The sequence below is a fragment of the Cheilinus undulatus genome, linkage group 3 (genome assembly GCF_018320785.1).
Source record: "Cheilinus undulatus linkage group 3, ASM1832078v1, whole genome shotgun sequence".
Taxonomy (NCBI): Eukaryota; Metazoa; Chordata; class Actinopteri; order Labriformes; family Labridae; genus Cheilinus; species Cheilinus undulatus.
In genome coordinates this window covers 49,752,974-49,775,969 of record NC_054867.1, presented here as the reverse complement: position 1 = coordinate 49,775,969, position 22,996 = coordinate 49,752,974, and the positions used below count along the sequence as shown (strand labels likewise).

Here is a 22,996-nt window from a genome sequence, read left to right as displayed (position 1 = left end):
AAAAACATTAACAGACATGATAACTAACCATGGTTGTGATTTCCCTCCAACCCTTTGACAATACGTAGGCAAGTTTGATTGAAGCAGGCTGAGGGATTTCACACTGGCAGGTTGGTCTGGATCTGATCAACTGAATATTAGCTTTCATCAGTGAAAAGGTTATTCATATTCACAGTGTAAACTTCAATCTGGGGACGTAAACAAAAAGACCCAAAAGCAGATTGTGATTTAATATTTGGGGCTGCAAAAGCAACACGATCTACAAAAGACAGCTGTAATTTGAAGCCAAATACCTGACTGTAAACATCAAAAGGTAGGTGATTTAAATAAACTGAGATTTAGCATGATGTACATGTCAAACAGTAGCTGTAATTCATGAACACACCAAGGTTTAAGTCCCTTTCTCAGCATGATGAATAAAAAACTAAATCCAATTTGGGATAAGAGGATTACTAGCTTACATCATACAATCTTACTTAAAAACGTAAGAATGGGCATCTATTAAATCTTAATTTCTCTTCACTCACTTAGGCCGGGCACAACTTTCTCATGTATACTTAAAGACTGGATAAGATGTCACATCAGTGTGTTTTGGATGATCTACCTGTTTAGGACACAACGGCTACGTGGTTCACTAACATACGAGCTGGAAGGAGGATAAAATAAAAGTATGTTATCTTTAGCCTCCACACGGAAACTGATAGATGAAAACATTTGTTAAGTGAGCAGTCAGTGACGGAGACGATTTCTGACAACCTCAGAGAGGGAGGTTACATCGAGGTGGACTGCAGAAGAGATTTAGACAATGAGAATGAGTTGGAGACAATCCAGGTAACGTTGTGACTGCAGACCAGCTAGCCAAGGCTCAGTGGGCTAGGGATGTGTTTGAAGAGCAGCAGGAAAAGGGTGTTAATGATTTAATGAATTTTAAAAATGCTTTTGAAATTTAGTGCAAAGATAATTATTTACAATTAAAGCCAAGAGTTTAAGCTTACAGATGTTTTTCATTTCATGCTTCTATCTTAACGACAACCTGTTAGAGGACCTGTTCGTTCAGAGATAAGAAAACAAAAAATCTTTCAGGTTATGAAGTTTTAGTCCTACAGTAACAAGAAAAAAAACAACAGAATGTTCCAGTTTAAACCGTTATATATTTAAGTGGAAAAATGTGAAAATTGAATTTAAAAGGTCATTAATTACAAAAAAAACAAAACTTAACTTTCTAGTGATTTAAGAGTTCAGCATGTGTAAATCTATGACAAAAAAATCAAAATTTTGTGTTTAAAAGTATTAAATTTACAAATAAATGACCTTTTTTCTAGTTTAAACATTTGTAATTATGACATTTAAACATGAAGAAAACAAATTTTTAAAGTTTAATAAAGTTGTAAATTTACAAAAAATACATTTTTAGTTTAAAAGTCATTAAATTTACAAGAAATAAACTATTTTTTTCTAGTTTAAACAGTTGTAGATTTTTAAAAAATAAATATAATGATTTTAAAAAGTCATAAATTCTAAAGGAAAAAACTCAAATTTTTAAGTTTTATGAAGTTGTATATTTACAAGAAAGAAAAGACAACATTTTGACAAAAAAAGTAAAAGTAAATGTACAAGAAGAAAAGTGGATTCTCAAATTTTTATAAAGTTGTGAAAATAAAAAAATGAGCTCCAAATGTTCCAAAAATATGAAAATATTGAGTTTAAAAAGCTGTTAAATTATGAAGAAAAATTCAAAATTTTTCGTTCTAAATGCTGTAGTACATAAGAAAGAAAATCAATTTTTTAATTTAAAAAGCTGAAATTAATAAGAAAAATCTTTCATATTTACTTGTTTGTGGTCATAAATTTACAAGAGAAAAAAAATGAGTTCAAAAATGTGTAAATTTAGGAAGAAGAAAAAAGAAAAACAGTAAATTTGAGTTTATTAGACTGCAAATTTAAGAGAACCAAAACTAAAACTTTTTTAGATTACAAAGTTTTAAATTGCCGATTGTTTGGAAGATAAACCAGATTAAGCTTTTGCCTAACACATATTTTCTACTAAAGCAGACAAAATAACAATTTCTGACTTCATGATTGCCTAAATTTACAACAGTTATAAACTCAAAATCTTTGATTTTATGTCGTCAAAATTTACCTTTTTTTAAACTTAAAAGTTCTGAGTTTTTTCCTCATAAATTCAGACCTTTATAAACCTAAATATTCTGAATAGTTTTTTCATGACTTGATATCACAATAAACTCAACAGTTAAGAGTTATCTTCCTGTAAATTAAGTAATGTATTTGAGTATTTATTAGCTAGAGTGACCTTTGGTCTATCTGCTACTGAGGCTGATAAATAATGATTTTAGAAAATGTTAAAACTTTGTGTACATTTCTAGAAAATCCTCAGGGTTTACAGATTTTCTACTTGAGGTTACTTCAGTTTTAGAGATTTATTGGGTGGCCTTTCTAGATGCATTAACAGATGTCTGCATACATGTGTAGTCGTTAATCTGCTTTAACATGCTGTTTCTGAACGCTCACTGAATTCGTGTTTCTGAGGTTTCTATTCACAGTAAACAAAGGTAACACATGGAAAAGGACATTTTAGCTGCAAGTCTCTTATTGCTACCCACTTGTTATACCTGAGGCTTTGAATAGTCAGCTCTCGCTCCCAGAGGCTACAACGTTTTCTCATGAACTGCTAAATTAGATCTTTGTTATGTCTTGATGTTAAAAACGTGGTGCAAAAAAACATTTGGAGGACCAAATGGTGTTCAGTGAAGCCAAAATGTGAGGAAAAGAGCAATATGAAATTGCTGGAGAGACAACTCAGATTCAGACTCAAACCACCCCAGTGTGAAATCTTCTATCTCCTCGTTGTGTGAATAAGGCCACGAACACTCGAACGACTGTGATTGACAATCAGCAACAGTTTTTTGTACATTCACAGTACAGGTGAGACAGCACTCTGCAGGCTGTCCTCTCCCTTTAACAGGACGTCCGGCAGACAGCAGACGACTCCTCTGCTGCCCCCGGATTGGTCAGTCTCTCTTCATTCGTATGGTTGATTATTTTTTGGTTGCTCTTTAGATTATTTCTATGAAAGCACATTGCACTAATCTTCCACTCATCCATGCATCACTCAGTGGTGATCTTACTGATTGTTTGACCGTGTTCATGTAGATTTTCATCAATAAATCTTTACTCAAAAGTCGTGCATGGTCTCCTTGTCTTCATCCATTAGCTTAAACAGTCTGCAGCTTTACTAAAGTCATATTTTGAGCTAAATTGCTCAGTTTGAGCTTATTTTTACGACCAAATTAACACATTTTTTGAACAAAAATTTTCATAAAAATTAATACAATATGATTATACTGTTTCTATTTTTGACAAATGATGACATACCCTGAAAATCTGCAGACTGTTCCTCAAACACAGGATAACAACCTATCACAGACTCCTCCTACTCAGCTTCCATCTCCATATATGGTCAAAACAGGAAGTTTTAAAGGCATTTTGTGACAAAAAAAGTCCTGCTTATATTTCAAGTCTATCAGGACGGATTGGTTGAATTAAAACTAGCGGATGGATTATAAATGATATAAAATACAAAAAAAGAGTTAATCTATTTGGACAAAAAAGCAACAGCATTGCTTCTTTGTGCTTTTTCTTCTTCAGGGCAAAAGTGCTTTGATTAAAAAAAGAGGTTTTCCCTGTAAAATGTTTATAAATTCCCATAAAAAAAGATATAAAAAGTCTGTGGTTGTTTCCCGCTCAGAGCAAAACTTGTGTGGTCGATCCTCGCAGTCACAAATGGCAGGAAAGTCTGTTTACAGAGTGGAGGTCCCGAAAACAAAGGCATTGAAACCAGCAGGATGAATATGTTTCACTGGAAGAGAGCTCCTCCCACTCATTAAGGCGCCATCAAAAGATAATCCAGTATTTACAAATCTACTACTTCAGGATGGCTGATTTAAGGCAGATGTCATGATTGACGTGCAATAAGTACACAGGTTTGATTCCTGTCTGAATATCCTCAAAAACGCTCTGAATCTGGCGAAGATATCCAGCGCATAAATGTGTCTTTCAGTGCCAGAGAAAAGCTGGGTTAGCCGGAGTCACCCAGACGAGATACCGCTGGTTCGTGGTCTCGTGGCGATTGATCCACTGGTCATTCAGTCCATAAGTGTAGATCCATCAGCGTGGATCAGCAGACGCATGGGTCAGTGGTTGTGTCACAGGTGCAGATTGATCTTTCCCTCCTTGGCGAGCCGGTGGATGACCTCCGTTTCGTAGTCGGCGCTGTGGACGCCCGTTTTCCTAAAGGCTCCGGCATTGCGATTTTGCTCCCAGTAGTGATGCCAGTTACCCTGCTGGTCGGCACCATAACCAAATACAGAAACCTGAACACAAACAGGAAGTAACGGCATCATTATCGGTGATGTTAAATACCAAACCACACATGGAGAGGGTTAAGGTATAAACTGATGCACAATGCTGATGTGTTTGAGCTCAAGCTCCCTTTTGTATGACTGATGCATGTTTTTGTTCCACAGTAGTGATAAAACGACATTACACCACAGAACCCAAGAGACTTGACGTTAGTATCAGTTAAAACTGGCACACATTGAGAATTTTAAATTCTTAAAAAGGTATTTCAGTATTTTGGAAGTTTGGTTGTATGAGGCGCTCATTCCCAAAGTCTGGGCCGGTACCCCCAGGTGGGTTTTGGAGATTTTCTTTGGGTCACCAAATGAGTTTTCAGAATTTATTTTTGACAGTATTTAACGTAACATTTATGTTGCATTACAAATTATAGTCACATGGGGGCGCCACCCAGTAACTCTCACCATCTCTGAAATAAAACTAAACCAGCAACTGGGTGGCAAAAGAGCTACAGTCACAGTGATGGATGCTTAGCTTATAAAAAAGAAACACATTGTTCCAGACCAGAGCTACTGAGGGCACAAGGCGTGAGCATGCAAAGAAAGCCAATGTGATGGTGAAGTGACTTCTTCCAGTCTTGTAAAACAGAAAGCTCCAGATCAGGTCCAGACTAAGCCGGAAATCAACGTTATCCAAGCTAGCACCAGCCATCAGTAGAAAGCAAAGTTGTTGGATTACAATGGCTTGTACTTTGTAAAAATTGGGTCCCCAGAAAAAAAATAGTTTGGGAAACACTGGTATACGGTAGTTGGAAATAGAAGTGGCATTAGCTTCCAGAGATTTCAGACTAGGATAGCCCTTTAAGGAGAGCACAATGGGGTCCACAGCTGGACTATCCAGCTTCATGTACTTTTGCCACTTTTAGGTAAAACTGATGTAAAGAGATATAAAACCCTGCTGATGTTCTGTATAACCTCTCTTACCTGGTCACAGGTATGCAGAGCGAAGATGATAGCCAGCATGCCTGTAGACGGATATCGACCGTGGTGTTCAGTCCATCGATCAGTTACGTACTTGAAGAAGACCGGGTTGACCACAAGAACCTGCAAAATAAACACAAACATCTGTGTTTATTGGCTCTTTGTGAAGTTTTCACATATTCATCAGTTTATTATTTTCACTTGAAAAGCCTCTGTGGTTCAAAGTACAAAATACAAAAAAGTAAAACACAAACAAAAAAAAAAGACCGCTGACAAAAACTGCCTTAAACCGTGTGGGAAAAATATAAACATGATAGTTTTTTATTGGAGAGTTACACTTCAGGATTTCTCATTCAGATTAGGGCTGGGAAATTAATCAAAAATTAGAATAAATCGCAATATGGCGTGCTGCGATTTTCAAATTCGAGAAGGTACAATATTTAAACATTTCTTTAACCTGAAATTTGTGTTAAAATACCAGTTTGAAACTTTTTTTGAAGCAGAAACGTTATGCATTACATATCATGCAATTATTCAAATGCTATTTACTTGGAATGGTTTACAAAAAAATCCTATTTTCTTCCTTTTTGTACATTTTTCTTATTAAATATGAGAATGACATAAAAATGATCACTCCCTTCAATACAACTCATTCATATCCAATTTACAATATGAGTCAAATCATCAAATTTTTCAGCTCTAGTTTAATCTAATGTTGTGTTGATTATAATATAGAATGATTTATTACTTGTGTTTGTTGAAAAATACATAAGATGAGCAAAGAAAAAAAAGCAATCGCAATATTGGGGAAAGAAATCGCTACAAGATTATTTACCCAAATCATTCAGCCCTAATTCAAATAATCTAAAAGTATTTTGTCTAGCTTTATAACTAGAGCAGTTACAAGAAGCAATACAGTAATGATTAAAAATATCTGTTAATGCATGTGAACCAAAACCTGCAGGTGGATTTGAGGAGGGTAATTTTTTATCTCCTTTTTTTAGGGGGAAATGTTTGACACAACTGGAAAAAAAGCATGTACATAGAGCTGGTCAGAGTTTAATACTCTTAAATTAACATAAAACCAGAACAGAAAGTCCCGAACTGCCAACAAGCTTAAAGAGACCAATTTAAACTTCCTAAAAATAAAAAATAAAGAGGGCAGAGCCAGAAAAAAGAGGAACATAGAATGATGAAGCATCATCTTACCTTGTCTTTATCAGCTGTCACTCTCTCTTTGACTCTCATGTACGTCCTAAACACACAAACAAGATCATAGAATTAGCACTGCATCTTAGAAATTAGGTATTTTTCTATTTATCTATGCATGTGCATGTGTAGTAGTGAATGAGGCCTACACGATACGCTGGCTAGGGTTAAAAATTATGTTGATTTCTTTTTCTATTCCTTCATATTTTCTAGTTTTTATGCACCAAGAAGAGATGTAAAAAGACTTTTCAGATCTGTTTCTGAACTTAATGATTTAAATGAAGTTGAAGACATCTAAATCTGAGTTTTTTCACTTACTCTGCAAATAAAATTTCCCCCATTTTTACAACATATATGAGGATTACTGTGTATAATTATTGGTGGCAATAATGATGGTTTAAGCTGGTTATTTAATCCTGTGTTTACTAACATAAAAGCAAAAATGCGCTTGGCAATACATCCAATTCATGTAACAATGTTGATGTCATGGTTACTGTTTGCTTATGTACTAGCATTTATTCACTGTAGCCTGAAGTATCTACAAACTGAAACAACTTTATTTAAACAGCCTGGATTTTACTGAACTCCGTACTATGGGTTTTTCCTCATTATATTTCAAGTCACTCAGTGCAGGCTGGATAATTTGCTGGTGGGCTGGACCTGGTCCACAGGCTGGCTGATACAGAGTATATTCACAAATATTTACCCTCTGCTCTGTCTTTACCTTAGTGTACCTAACTGAAAAACTGTGGATTTGCTAGATTCAGAGATTGATTTGCATCTGCATTTCTTACATTTTGATTTCACCAGTGGAAAGCGCACTGGTCAGCCACTCCAGGTCTCTCAGTTTGAAAGGCAGCAGGACAAGGCTGACGCCAGGACTGATGTCCACCGCGCTCTCCGGGTACAGGATGTGATACGTGGTTCGATTTCCGACATCTTTCTCGTATCCACGGGTCACTGCTTTGTTCATCCTGAGGGAGGAGGAACATGAGGAACAGGGTTAGACCATCAACTGTGTATTTGGATTGATGACTTGTTTCCGTTATTTTAAAAAAGTGAAGCCAAAATATCCACTGGAACTGATGCGGACGTTCTGTGGTACTGACACATAACTAATTTTAGTAACTGATAAAATGTCAAAGATTCATCAAGCTGGTGCAGGAGGTATTCATTCCACATGCATTTTGATTTTATAGTGTGCTCTATGTGCCATTAATTAACAAAAAGGAGATGGAGCTCATGACCTATACTGCAACCAGCCAATAGGGGGAGCTCTGAATGTTTTGGCTTCTCTTCAGGGGAGCTGTTATGTCCTCCTCTATCTCATTATACATCTGGTCAGGCGATGACACCAGCATCAATCAAGAAATGGATTTTTATGTCATAACTTTGGAAATAAAACATAAAAATCAGAATTAAAGTGTACACATTTGGGTGGTTAAACGTGTGACTTTGAGTGTTTTAGTAATTTTACCTGAATATGAAGTCATGGGAGTTGATCAGGCTGCCGTGTCCTGACTGCTGCAGGTTGCCGGAGTTTCCAACCACAGCACATTTACGGCATCGAGAGGCAGAGGGCTTGAAATCTTCAGTTGGTGGGGAAACGATCTTAAACATCTTTTCCATCACCTGCTCTATCGTCTGGTCGTTTCCTGAACGCTGCAGACCCTGTGAAAAAGTAAATTCAATGTTTATAAGTATGCAACCATTTTTCCCTTTTTAAACCTTTTTCTCAACTTTCATCTTCTTTCTCCTTTTCCCATCAACAGACTCACACTGACTCAACCAGACTTCTTCCTGCAGACTGATATGACTAAAATCATCCCTACACAGTTCATGATTGCATCCCCTTCCTCTGCAATCATCTGCCTTTGATATTAACCGTGTTCCTTTCAACAACAGCGATCCATCAAGGGGGAGCAGAACATTACTACAAAACTGCAAGCTTCAACAGGCCAACATTGTCATGTCCAACAGGAATCTTCGCTATCACTGGAACCAGTTGGTAAACAGAACTCTTGCTGAAGCCTCAAGAGAAGATCAGAAACATATTTTCCAACCAGAAAAGCTTTCAGTGTGGGTCTTTGCTCTTCTTTTGATCATGAACTGTTGTCCATTTCTGATTAAACTGCTACTATAGCATCAGTTGGTCTAAACTCTTCACCTTCCACCATTGTTCACAGGTTTGCAGTCCATTCAACTAAACCACATCTGAAGGTACAGCCTCCTTTTCCTTAAATGACCCTGATTGGTCCAGCTATTCTCTGACCAACAACAAGCATTTCAGCTTGAAGCTTAGCTAGAATCAGGATAATCCATTAGCTCATAAGTTACTTTCCTGCATTTTGTTCCCAACTCCCTCCTCTTACTTCTTACTCTACCCTCTGTCCTGTCTTTCAAATTAAGGATTAAAAAGTCCTAAAATAGACCTTATAAAGAAATTAAAAGCAGTGTCTAAATCCTTCTAATTTCAGGGTCTAAGTGGATGTTGGTGCCAAATATGGAAATAATCTCTGCAGGCATGTGGAAGAGAAAAACACAAAGATGGACAACCACAAAAAAGAATTCACTTTCCATTATCAATATGATCATCATTTTTGTTACTTTGATTCCATTTTCATTATTTTATATCAGTATGTTTTTTGTTTTTATATGGATGGTTAAACCACAGCAAAAAGCTCTCACACACTGAGTTTACACAGCATAACTCTGTGGATCAGACTGATGATGTTAGCAGAATTTCTGCTCCCCTGCGACACACACACTGCCCTCTTTAATCTCCTAATGGTTTCTGCAGCAGAACTTAATCTATAAATGCAGGAAAAACACTCAGATGTTTGTCTTTGTGTGTAGACTGCAGACAGCTCCAACACAAGACAAAATACGCTCCGGTAACTTTTATTTATTTTATAATACAGACTGTTATAAACAGTCCTGACTTTTCTGACCGAACTTTGGGAACCTTATTTCTCTTCTATAGTCTTGTAAAAACAAATCTACATCACTGGAATCAGCTCTCAGTGTTGACACATGAATTTAAAGCTGCCTGGTCACTCCCCATCTGCAGCCTGAATTCACTTTCTGTTCTACAATCACATTTTGTTACTGCACCACAGTGAAGTGATTTAATAGAGTAAAAATACTCTAATATTTTTATGTAATTACAGTCTCCTTCAAAAATTATTCTGATGATTTCTTCAACTTATGATTGGAAGTTCAAATTTAAATAGTATGTTTAACTGCACCAATGTTATGGTTAATGAAAGCTATCAAAATTACAGCTTAATTTTTAAAAATATTTTCTTTAACTTATGAAAAAAACAAACAAGTCTTTATTACAGACTGCTTCCTGGCAGTTATAGGCCAAATGAAGTTGACTTTGGTCTATTGTTTCCAAAATAGAATCACCTTCTCAAGTCAGAATTGACATTTGTGCAAAGATCAGGAAAAATCCCTCTCAAGATTCTTGAGATATTGTGTTTAAAAGAATGGTTGAGATGAAGAGGAAGGGGAGAAGCCCTGAAAACATAGCACTTCTATCCCTGGCTTTTGCTGGCATAATAATAAGTAAGTGAAACTGAATAGTGTCTTAATAAACCAAAATAAAACTAAAATATTAAGATAATTTCTTAATTTTCCTCTCATTTAGCATAGGGTATACTAACTTTAAGTAAAAAAAAAATTATTTATAGTTTTAGACTTCTTAATATTACTTATTTTAAAACGATACTATTGTAATTGATTTTAATGAGCTTTTATATCAAATAATACCAAAATTTTTAAAAAGTTACATCTCTTGATATATACAGGTAAGAAAAAGATAAATAAATCCACCAAAAGTTGCAGGCATTTGCAACATTTTTATAATGAAAATGTTGCTTATGTTTTTCAAGAACCTTGGTTGAGTGCATCATTTCTGTTTATCAAAAATAAGAATTTACTTAAAATTAGGGTCAATTAGGATAAACTTTGGTGATGTTTGATTTTGTTAATGGGTTGTTGTTGTTCATCTAAAGTATCTAAATACGTTTTTTTTTTAAGATTCAAAACTCTGAGATTTTATTACACATTAGTAAGAAAAAAGTTGCAGAAAAACTTACACTTACACAAAAATCTGTGAAGACTAAACACACAAAAATCTGTAAAACTAAACTTAAATTACACATTTCCAAAAATCAAAATGCATGAAGATTTAATTGCACAGTGATTTTAATGCTTTTAGAAAGTCTCTCAACCTTAAACAGGAACTCTTATTCTATATTCCCAGTACACTTACTGTTCATATTCACCATGCAATGATTGTTGCATATATAATTTAGTATTATATTATATTATATTATATTATATTATATTATATTATATTAATGTATAGAATATTAGATCATTTTATATTCTACAATATATTACGTTGTGTTGCTGCAATGCCAGAAATTCCCCTCTGGAGATTAATAAAGTCTCATCTTAACCTCAATCAGGCACATCATGATATCATGCACAGATTATAGATATGTCTACTCACCTGTACAGTTCCTCCATTGCGTATAGTACCTTTTTCTTTTTTATTTCATATTTTATTTTATTAAGGTCTCAACAGTAGCAGTAGTGTTCTTTAATGGCCTTTTATTTCTTGTTACTTGTTTCTTGCACCAGTGTCATGTGGACATTTAAACATATGTGGCAATAAACCCATATCCGATTCTTCAGTTAAGGTATGGAGGACAATGAAATCTCACATTCCAACTCAATTATTTAGTTAGGATAAATTCCATTAATCAAGTATGATTCATTTTCTAACCAATTTAAATGTCTGCTCTTACTGTAACTGAACACTTGTAAAGTTTGACTCTAGACACAGGTTTAAAACCAGTATCTCTGCATTGAAATACTAGTAAACAGCCTACTTACATTGTTTAAGTAAGCAAGACTGGCATTTAAGATGTGATTAAAACCTCAGACTGATGTACTATCACACTCCAGTGTATTTAAACTCTCTCTCCTGGAGTGAAAGCAACAAAAAAACTTGATTTTTGTCCTTACCAGCCACCATTTAATTGCACTGGGGTCAAAATTGTTGTTGTTTTCTTTGATGATGGGCTGCTGTTTGGGATCGTATCGTTGGCTGAACCAGTCTGAGCCCTCCAGGTCTGAAATACAGGACTCGGGACATCCACAAGACCTGCTGATAGAGGAACATGCAAGAGGAGTCAGATGGACATAGAGCAAAGAATCATGGGATACAAAGGAGCCTGTAACTCCTATTTTTACCTCTGATCAGTCTTGGTGTCTCCTAAAGACTCCTCCTCTTCCTCAGGTTTGGGGGTGTCTGGTAGAGGGGGCTTTGCAGGTAATCTAGGTGTGAGACCAGAAGGAGGCACTGTCGGTCGACCAACTGTAAATATGAGCAGAAAGAGTTAGAGGGCAATGCAACAAGGGACTGCAAGAAAACTACTAATTTATAGCTGACTTTAAAGCTTATTTTACAAATCATGGCATTCAATTTATAGCTTACTTTAAAGCTTATTTTACTATTATGGCATTCTGCTTGTGGTGTTTCTACAAATGTTTTAATGTTAGCACTTAGTCGTCAAAAGATAAATATAGTAATGATGCACTTCCACCCACAGGTGCTTATTCGTTTAAACAAATTTCTAATCCACCTTTCCAAAAAGCAGGACAGTCTGTTTTTTTTAAATGTACTGAACACAAAATTTAGTGGCAATTACTTAAAAATGAGACAAGTTATCTTGAATAGGTGATTTCCTATTTTAGGAAGCATAGCTTTTTAAACATCTCTTAAATATTCATTTGTTTTTTTCTGTTTCTGTGATTTTTCCTAGCTGCAGACATTTCCTCCTTACCCATCTCCTCGTCAATGGGCGTGGCCCGGCTGATGGGCAGGGCCAATGACAGCGGCAGGAAGTGTTTCCCCTGCATACTCTGAGTGGCAAGCATGAGGAAAAGGATGGCAGCGATCACCACCGCAACACACAGCTTCCTCCTCATCAACATGGCTGGACGGCTGATAAGAAGGCAGGGTCAAGAGGGAGGATGTGTGAATGTGAGCTGTCAATCAAATGATCAGCCTGCTATGTCGGCATATTTGGGTGGTGTCATCTCTTGGATGTTTTCCTCTGTTCTGCCATGGCTCCTCTCAGCTCCTCATCCATGAAGCCAGAGTCAGTAACTTCCTGTCTGGTGACCCCAGCTGCTTTGTGATTGGCTGGACACAGGGCTGATGTTTACACCTGGATCAGACAGAAAGAAACAATAGTTTAGCATCATTAAATTAAAAAAACAAAACAAACAAGAGTGTCATCTGTTCGTGAAAACTTTTCACATTACAGAAAAAGGCTTTTGTAAAAAAAGACAAGCACCAATCCATGTCATTGATGAATGAGGTACTAGCATATGGGCCGACATTAAAAGCTAATATATTGGTTGTAGATGTAGGCAGAAATATTCATATCTGCCAAAACTGACATTGTGCCGATAATATTGTGCATCCCTTCCAAATATGTTTTACTGATTCCCTTTATGGTCTCATAAAATACCCACATTAAAGTTAATGTGGATCACAGACAGAGCAGAGGAGACAGACACCAGTGTCTCACAGACTTATTATTAGTTCGCCACTGTAAACACACGCTGCATGCCATCTGGACAGTGTTTATGTTTGGATATTACAGGCAGGCTGGAACATGTGGGTCCTGTTAATAATAGTTGTTTTTAACAACATCATTGTAAACGAGGGATTGCCCTCAATGTTTTTTGAGTCTAAATAAAGATTAAGTACATAAATAAAATGAATTCAAACTTTGTATATAATACTAAATTATTAATGTGTTGAGATCATGGAAATGGTTGGATATGAGTGAGTTGTTATTCCAGGGCAACATGATTATGCAAAAATGGTTTATTAAGCTAGTTAAAGCTTGCTATGTTTGTCGTTTATTTCTACCATGCTGGAGTAGATGCATTTTTAAAGTTCTGTATCATCCTTTTTTTCTATCAATTATTAAAAACAACAGAGATTGTAAACTTTTCAAACAAGGTATTTTAAAGTATTAAAACACTGAACAATTTTGACAAAATTCAATCCCTGTCAGCCGAATTTTACAAACCAATTATCTAAAAAAATTGTGTGCGCACCTACAGCTCAGATGGCAGAGTGACATTTATTTTTCTATCTTACAACTGATGTAAAACCAGGGAAAGCCAACAAACACTAAAGTTAAACAAAGGAACATCTGCTGTTGTACCCAGACATGTTGTTGACATTGTCTTGCATCATGTACAGAAAAGAAAAACACACCGCCTTTAAACTATAAAGGAAGAGGAAAAAATAGAGCTGGAGATAGAGGGAGGTCCTGATTGTGTTGGTGAATGGAGTCACCCTCTTCCTCCCCCTCCTCTCCCCTCCATCCCCTCTCCTGATGCAGGAATGTCTCCCAACAGACTCCCTCGTTCTCTGAATACCAATCAGTTCTGGACACACTTCAACTTCCCCTGTTTCAGGTCACACTCTCCTCCTGTCTCTCCCTCTTTCCCACTGTGGGTGTGAGTGAGTTAGTGAGAGTGATCAGTGTGTATCAGCTGACTCCATTGTGTTTCCTCACTACTCTGTTGTGAGTACTGATTATTACTTAACATTCGCTGGAATCAGTACACCATGCATGCACAAACACAGAGCTCATCAGTGCTGATGTATTTCCACTGCTATTAGCTGAAACATTAGAACATGTTAGATAGATGTTGGTGTAAATTATTGTAATGTTAAAGACGCTGATCTCTGCTGTAGTTGGTGTACTCAAGAGCTTCACTTCGCTAAACTTTACTCATACCTCATAATGATTTGTGAGTGAACCAAAACCACCTTGTGATAGAAACAAAGACATGTGGGACCATCTTGAGGATTTATTTCTTGTAAAACTGGGCTTTAAGCCAAACATCAGATTTTAAAGTCACCACTGGCCCATCCACTATATGCTGAGAAAACTACCTGATTATGCATTTTGAGCTACTATTCCATAATTCTTAGCAACGTTAAGAGTAAAGTATTACAAATCAGCACACTAGTGTGCTATAAGTGTTTTTAGTTTATTTTACCATTCTAGGAAAGGAGATTTAGACTTGGGTACACTCTAGGAAGAATATGGTGCAGTGAGAGATGTATGGACACAACTTAAGAGACTTGGGATGTATCTAAAGGACTTACTTAGCACTGTCAGACCTAAAGCCTTTCACAGGATTCATCATCAGAGGAAATACAGGTCCTAGATCCCCAATATCTGCTCATGTGCCCGTTTTTAGCTACTAAAACATGCAAGTAAAGTCCTGCACAATGTCTGAATTGCACAAACACATTGACAATGCTACTGTAGCATTTTATTTGCAGTAGCTTCTGGTTAGGACTGGGCATGTAATCAAATTTTAGATTAGATTGCAAAATGGCCAACTGCAATTTTCAAATTGCAAAGGATGCAATATTTTTTTACCTCAAATGTGTGCCAGTTTAATACATTTTCGAGGCAGAGATGTTATGCTCTACACATCATGCAAACATTTCAGTGTCAGTTTTTTCCTCGAAGTTTGCAAAAAATCCTACTTTCCCTTTATTGTATATGTTAAAAATATTTAAGAAGTACACAGAATGAGGAGCTTAAAACGTAAATACATATTAAATCACAACGGCAAAACTGGGAAAGAAAAAAATGCAATTACATTATTTCCTCAAATCGTCCCACCCTTGTTAAGGTTATGACAGATATCAGACCTTTTAACGATATTGATCATTAAAGTAATGAGGAACGTACTGTTTTAATGCACTCAGTGTTGAAAACTATCAAAAATTCTGACAACCTTGATGGTAAATGTTTTCCTTTTATGACAAAAGCATAATTAAACCAAAAAAGCACTCAAAGAGTGCAGACCTCCGCCATTAGCCCTACCACCCAATAGTGAAGAATACTTTAAAAACATTCCTGGATCCAGACGGTGATCAGGATCACTCCCAAAACCTAATTCGCTAATTACTCCCTCCCCAGTGGAGTGGAGACATGGTGAGGTAAGGCATTGGTTTGGCTACGTGTGGACTGTCATGGCAGAAGCACCCATGGTCTCTCTGGACGACTGAAAGTCATGGCAGAGGGTGAATATTCCCCTATTCCTCCCAGCATTGTGAGTATTCTCGCTACAATTCGCTGTCTTTCTCTCTGTTACGCTCTGACTCGTCTCCTTGGCCGGGTGTGCATCTTTCAAACTCTATAAACTCCAAACTTTAAATAGAAACACACCAAAAATGCTGCAGGGATTAAAGTTACTCATGTCCGCCATCTCCTGGTGTAAAGTGGTAACAGCGCAGGCCTCCACCATTAGCCCTATCTAGTTTAGAAATTAGCCAACACCTAAGAGTTTGGTTTCAACCTTTTGATAGAAAGTGCAGCTTTACAATACTTAAGGACTTACCCAGTAAACAGAGAGATTAAAGACCGGTAACTCATTCATTAATTAAAGGAGGGACAGAGCTTTGAAAAGGAAGCAAACTACAAATACATTTGTAGAAGTTAGAAAGTGTGCAGGAGTGTGCCTTCAGTCTCTAATGGATTTGTTTCTTACCATTGCACATTTCTAATGAAATAGGTGTACAGGTTTTAAAGCTTGTTTACTCCTGGTCATGGAATACAATATTAGCTATAACACATAATGTTGAACAGCATCAAAGAGTCAAACATGTTGACAACCTCAGCAGGAACAACCTTGGTTGTTTACAGAGAGACAGAACCAGCATTCCCCAAAATACTAGACTGTACCAGAGATATCAAACAAAAATGTTCTGTATTTCCTGTTTGAGAAAAGGGCCCTGTACAAACACAGCTCTGCCATGAATCACTGCAATTCCCACCACACTGTGCACAAGCAGCAATGGATTTTGGGAAAGAAGACAAAAGGAGACAAGTCAGGACAGCTGCTGATCAACATGTTGACACATCACGCATGCTGGTTACCTCTGCCAAGGAGGTTATATGATCAGCAGGGTTTGTTAGTTAGTTTGTTTGTTCGCAACATAACTCAAAAAGTTGTGGACGGATTTTGATGAAATTTTCAGGAAATGTCAGAAATGGCATAAGGAAGAACTGATGAGATTTTGGGAGTGATCTGGATCACCATCTGGATCCAGGAATTTTTTAAAGGATTCTGTACTATTGGGATATAGGGCTAATGACAGAGGTCTGCGCTCTCCAAGTGCTTTTCTAGTTTCAAATGCTTTGCATCTTTCCAAAGTAGGAAAGGGTATCACTCTGTGGAGGAAGGTTGGGCAAAGTTCCTGAAAGGAAGGTAAGCCCTGGGATTAGCAGGTCTATTAGCATGTTAGCACTGAGGTTGACTGTGTGGGATTTTGACTATGCAAACTCTCAGTTTCACTCAGCAGCAGTCTAAACAAACTCATCAGATGAGTTTTGATCCAGGTCTGAAAGTTCAAACAAAGAATGGTAACACATGAATCAAAAGGAGACAGACTTTAATCACTGGAACAGAGTCAGACACTTAACATGTTTGCTGAAGTTTAAGGTGTTAAATATTTGAGGCCTCTAAGAGTTCGGGATACATGAACTAACTGTCTGTAGTCAGGTGTAAAAATGTTATTAGGTCATATGTTCAGGTGTCACATTCTCTGAAACAATCGAATAGAAATATATTAATTTATTTACCAAATATTGTGATAATGTATGCTGTGCTTTTTACTTTTCTTTTTACTTTTCACTGAGAAAAATAAAGAGCTGTCATCTGAAAACTATACAGACTTAGCAGTACAGTATTTTGGCCTTGATCTACATTTTAGGGCTTTATTTGGTCAGTCAAAAAAATTTAACTGATTTCATTACACATTAATGGGCAAATTAATTGGCAATGAAAAATGTGTTTTCCCCATGCAGTCTCCTAAATATTTTTGTAGCTTTATTCAGACATAATAAGATTAAAGTTAAGGATAAAGCTTCTTCAGTTGATTTAATTCAATGACTGTAATTTAATTTTTGGCTGAGTCTTTAAACAGAGCAAAACAAATTCAGAACAGATTAAAAACCACGACAAAGAGGTCTCAAAATAACTGAATTACAAAAAGCTAACAACAATAAAGTCTGACGAGGGTGCGGCCAATTGCTGCAGCAAAAAAAAAGCACCACAGGTTATTTTGTTACTCAGTTCCTCTTTGTACAATGTCATAATGTTGCAAGTGTTATTTTCTAGGACAATGGAGTACATTTATGCTTTTATTTTGGTAGCCTTTGATGCTGGCACTGGGTGGCATGGACCTGGATCAGTGGGAGAGACAGGATGGGCGTGCACTGAGAGGGCTCATGTTCCATTTTCAGGGTGGTTTGCAGAAACATGTGGAAGCAACACTCCTGACTTCTAAGCCAAAACATAAAAAAATCACGAAGTAAATTTTACTGGCTAGACATTGGCAGTTTGTTTGGATCCTGTATACCAGGGGTGTCAAACTCAAGGCCGGGGGGCCGAATCCAGTCCGTAGTGCAGTTTCACTCGCCTGCAGTATCATATCATATTTTCATCAGAACTGGCCTGCAGGTCGAAGGTCTGCAGATTTCCTCCAGTATAGAAATGTAAATTTAATCTTGAAGATTTAAAATATCCTTTAAGTCAAAAAATATGAAAAAGTTAAGAGTATAAACAATGAGATAGAAAGTAAGGAATAGGGGAGAGAATTTAATTTGCATTCTAAAAATTCTGACTTAAACTTCGCATTTTGACTTTTTATCTCATGCTGTGAACTTTAAGATTCCAAATTTAGGTTTCAAGTCATATTTTGAAATTTCAAGATCATGATTTCAAATTTAATCTCATATTTAGTTAACTCTTAACTTTGATTTTTAATCCCATGTTTTGACTTTTTAAACTCACAATTCAGAATTTCATATTTTGTTTTTTTTAGATTCACAATCCTTAATTTTAAGTTATACGTCGACCTTTAAAACTCATGATTTTGTATTTTATCTCATGTTTTGAACTTAAAACCCATGATTTTTACTTCTATCTCATATATTTGACTTTTGAAAACATTATTTTAACTTTTGATTTTTTTTGTTCTGACCTTTTTAACTAATATTTTTGACTTTTAATTTAAGATTTTAGGCCTTTAAAATTATCATTTTGACATTTTTTTTTTAATCTCAAAATCATTTATCATCAGTTTTTCTCCACCTCAATTTATTACCCGTGAAAATAAGGTTGACAGTTTTTGGTAGCCTGAATTTTTTACCCAGTTGGGCCCTCAAGTTAGACCTAAATTCAGAATTCGGCCCCTGTGTGGTTGGGTTTGACACCCCTGCTGTATACAATCCACTGTTTCTGTACCAAGTGGCCAGTTCAATCCACCTGTTTAAAAGAGTAATAACTTAAATGTCAGAACTAATGTTCACTAAAAGATAGCTCACAGTAAGAACCACTACCGGTAGCATGCTTATTGACCACACGTTTATCTATAAGAAATACTGAATTTACATGGAAAGTTACATTTCTTTATTCTTTTTTTTTTTTTTTAAGAGCATTTTTTCAGTTTCTTTTATTTACCGCAAGTAAAAAGGCTTAAACTGTTAAATTCTACTGCTAGGGATTTCTATTTAGTTCACACAACATGAAATTTCTGTGCAGCTATTCCGCTCTTTTGGTACCATCTGTTTTTGCTGTATGGAGTTTGTGCATCTTCTACATACAGTACAGTAGTGATTGTTGTGAGACAGACTCACGGCCCAGAAGTTGCTCTGCCCTCCTCCACCTGTAACTTGTCCTCACTGAGGAGTGTTCTCAGTAGGGGTAGATAGATTATTAGCCTGGCTGATTTTTAATGCCAGTATTTAGCATTCAGCCAGTTACTGGTATCAGCATTTTATTGAACCTATAAAAGATCAAATTAATTAAAAGGGGCCGTGCAGATGGTCGCGGGGTTTAAGGCGCTACCCATGTACGCGAGCGGCCCGGGTTCGAATCTGGCCTGTGGCCCTTCCTTCCTCTATCAAATAAAGGCAGGAAAAGGCCCAAAAATGAACCTTAAAAAAAATAAAATAAAATAAAAAAATAAAAAATTAAAAGGTGTGCTACTGTGGTACAAGGTGTGTCTTCTCCTCTGACTTTGTTTACACTCTCTATAGTTTCATAATGTCCCGCCCACAACACAGTCTGACGGGCTTGATGTCATCCAAATGCCAGCCAATCAACACTGAGGCCTGGGTGACACTGACTCGGGGCGTGTATCACTTCCTGTTTTGCTGCTATTGTGCTGCTTTTGCCATTTCTGTTTTTAACATGCAGTTCTACTTTTGTCACATAAAGCACATTTTGTTTGTCATAACAAATGTACATCGATTCCAAATATCTGTAATCTGTCTCGTGCAGTACTAATACTCCACATTGATATCTGCCGTGAAAAAAACAATAACAATCAACTCTTAGTTGCCAGTGAAGCAGCTCTCAGCAGAAATAGTATTCCTCCAGCTTTCTTTAACTGCACAGTTTGAACATGATGAGAAAGAACAGCGGTTAAAAGTGGCGCCAAACCCCACCAGTCTGGTCTATGCTGTTATGTATTCCAGCACATTCTGAGCAAGATTACATCCACCTCTGCATTTATGTCCTTTGGTTTCATTCATGTCTTTTCTCTCTTTTAACTAAAACAATGCATTTCAGTGAGAATATTATGTTTACTTCACAAGCAAAAACTGCACATTAACTGGCTGATGTTTCAATATTTTATGCATCACTTTAGATTGAAAAAGTCAAACTACTCAAACTAACGACTGGGAATGACTCTCACGCTGACAGTGATGGGTTTTATTAGTGAACTCTGATCAGGACACACCACGTTTCATGACTGAAGATAATATAATAAAGCAATGGAACATGGTTACTGATTGACGTAGGCTGTAAGTGGAGAAATTACAACATGAGTGTCAATGCAAAGCTTTCCTCTTTCCCTCATTATGAGCTGCCGAGTTTACTTTTAAGGTTCTAATAAGAATAAAACACTAATTTGACATTTTTAAACTACATGTAAGAGTAATAAATGGCAGGTTTTCACTTTCGTTGTGTTTTTGGACATGGTTACAACACCAAATAAGTGGTGAATGTGTATGAAGCTGCTTCACTGCATCCATGATTACAGCACTAGTTGTGAGAAGAACATTTTCGCCCTGTTCGCTCACATCTATTTCCTGAGTATTTCCTCCTTTATTAGCACGTAAGCTCACCTCGACTTCACATGAAGATTTTACCTTGACAGCTAGAAAAAGTCCATGTAAAGTCTGATGTAGAAATTGTCTCTGATTCATGCATGTAGCTCACCTTAAAAATCCACACAACTCTTGAAGAGTGTGACTTTAAACAGAGAAAGACAGACAAAATCTGTGAATCTGTGGGATCTGTGATTGTAACACTTCTTTTAGATTATTATCATATTTTTTGCCTTTATTGTGGCGGGACAGCTGTAGAGACACATTAAATCTGGGGAGACAGAGTGGGGGAAGACATGCACCATACAGCGCCAGGATGCATGCAGCTGCTACCGTCACACACTGCTCAAGACCCAACAGTCAAAAATTCATCCCATTCGCTATGCATTGCAAGCAGCCGCTTTGCCGCTCAGATAGTGCTGGAATACTTAACGACAATGACCACTTTTTAACCGCTTTTCTTCCTTGTGAGGTTATAACTGTTCATTTCAAGAAAATAAGATGTAACTTATGAAGTAAATCAACTTTGTGAGGAGCTGCTTGTAATGTAAATACCCCCCAGTAAGAACAAGTGTCAGACAGAGAAAGGCCAACTGACTCAGGGGCTGTCAATCTATTTCATAAGAATCAGCGCAGGCTAAGAGCTTAAGGACTGTATTGGTGCTAGTGGATGTGAAAACTCCCTATGGTGAAAACAGATCCTCTGCTTGTGCCTCCACAGCAGACTGCTCTGGTATGTGTAACAGTTGCAGAAAAAAAAATGTAAAACAAAAATCTATAGAGTCTATTAGGGGTGTAACAATTCATTGATCTGGATCAATATATCGATTGTTTGTGCAATGATTCAGTCAAATCGATTGAAAGTATAATAATCGATTTCCATCGCCATTTTTACCTTCCGCTTTAATTTTGAAAGTCCCGCTGCGTGCTTGGTTATGACAGTTTCCACCCAGCCATGAGTCACAATGCTGAATAAATACTGTGCTGTGAAAAGTAACAGATTGTGGTAAATGGGTTCACAATATCGACTGATATGAATCACAGGCCTCTAAATTGAATCGAACTGAAATCGAATCGTGGCAGACTTTGTGATATGGGCAAATATCGAATCATTGTTCTGAGAATCGATATCATATCGTGATGAAACTGGCGATTTACACCCCTAGAGTCTATAGAGTTTCTTTCTTCCATGGTACAAAAAGAAGAACTGTGCCTTCTGTAGCAAAATTTTCTTCATGCATGACAATGCATCATCTGCAAAGAATATCTCTGTGTCATTAGCTGCTATGGCCATAAAAGGAGAGAAACTCATGCTGTGGCTCCCATCCTCCCCTGACCTCAACCCTTTTGAGAACCTTTGGAGCATCCTCAAGCAAAAGATCTATGAGGATGGGAGGCAGTTCACAGCTCTGGGAGGATATTCTGACATCTAGCAAAGAAACTCAAGCAGAAACTCTCCAAAAACTCACAAGTTCAATGGATGCAAGAATAGTGAAGGTGATATCAAAGGAGGGCTCCTATGTTAACATGTAACTTGGCCTGTTAAGATGTTTTTGATTGAAATAGCTTTGATTTCAATAAATATGACTTCCTATTGCTGCAAATTCAACAAATGACCATAGTTCTTTAGACCCTATAAAATGTTTTGAAACGCTGTTGAGCATAATAATTTGGAACAGTGCGTTTTGAATTTTTATTGTTGAAAAAAAAAAGTAATCACTGGGAGGTTTGTTCGATTAAACCTGAATTCTGTTCTAACGGCTGATGACTTGAAAAATATACTGTCAATTGCATTGACTATTTAGGGCAATCAGAGAGAAATATTACTTGCGTAATAATTTGGAATGTGGTGTAGATGCACTAACTTCCTACAGTAAAAAAAAAAAAAAAAAAAAAAAAAAAATTAAACCTTTTTCCCCCTTGGGAGATTTCAAAAACAGAGTGTGGCTTGTAAACCAGGGCTACATTTTGGACTTTGTTTTGATTCTATGAATTATATCAATAAAAAACATTATTGTCTCTTACCAAATATCATTTGAAAATACAGTATGTCATTATCTCTGAAAACTAGACATACTGCCCAGCCCTAGCTGTAGCCTCAGTCTGAATAGGGAACAGGGAAATAGCCCTCCATTAAACACAGTGTACTGAAAAAAAAAACAGATCTAAGTGGTTAAATTTAAA

The 22,996-nt window shown here is 36.6% G+C and overlaps 1 protein-coding gene across 3 annotated transcripts in view; it reads right to left on the bottom strand.

Annotated features, from left to right (window-relative positions):
* Positions 1 to 2,423: 2,423 nt before the first annotated feature.
* Positions 2,424 to 22,996, bottom strand: part of st3gal8 (ST3 beta-galactoside alpha-2,3-sialyltransferase 8) — a 39,619-nt gene continuing 19,046 nt past the window's right edge. For 2 of the 3 annotated variants that reach the window (XM_041779556.1, XM_041779566.1), the window contains exons 2-9: positions 12,425 to 12,811; positions 11,832 to 11,955; positions 11,604 to 11,745; positions 8,041 to 8,234; positions 7,358 to 7,537; positions 6,564 to 6,609; positions 5,358 to 5,477; positions 2,424 to 4,391 (exon numbers count right to left, since the gene is read on the bottom strand). In XM_041779556.1, the coding sequence (XP_041635490.1) occupies positions 4,224 to 4,391; positions 5,358 to 5,477; positions 6,564 to 6,609; positions 7,358 to 7,537; positions 8,041 to 8,234; positions 11,604 to 11,745; positions 11,832 to 11,955; positions 12,425 to 12,575 (1,125 nt within the window). In that variant the 5' untranslated portion in view covers positions 12,576 to 12,811 and the 3' untranslated portion in view covers positions 2,424 to 4,223. The remainder of the gene's footprint in view (positions 4,392 to 5,357; positions 5,478 to 6,563; positions 6,610 to 7,357; positions 7,538 to 8,040; positions 8,235 to 11,603; positions 11,746 to 11,831; positions 11,956 to 12,424; positions 12,812 to 22,996) is intronic. The other variant, XM_041779574.1, reaches the window with a different exon arrangement.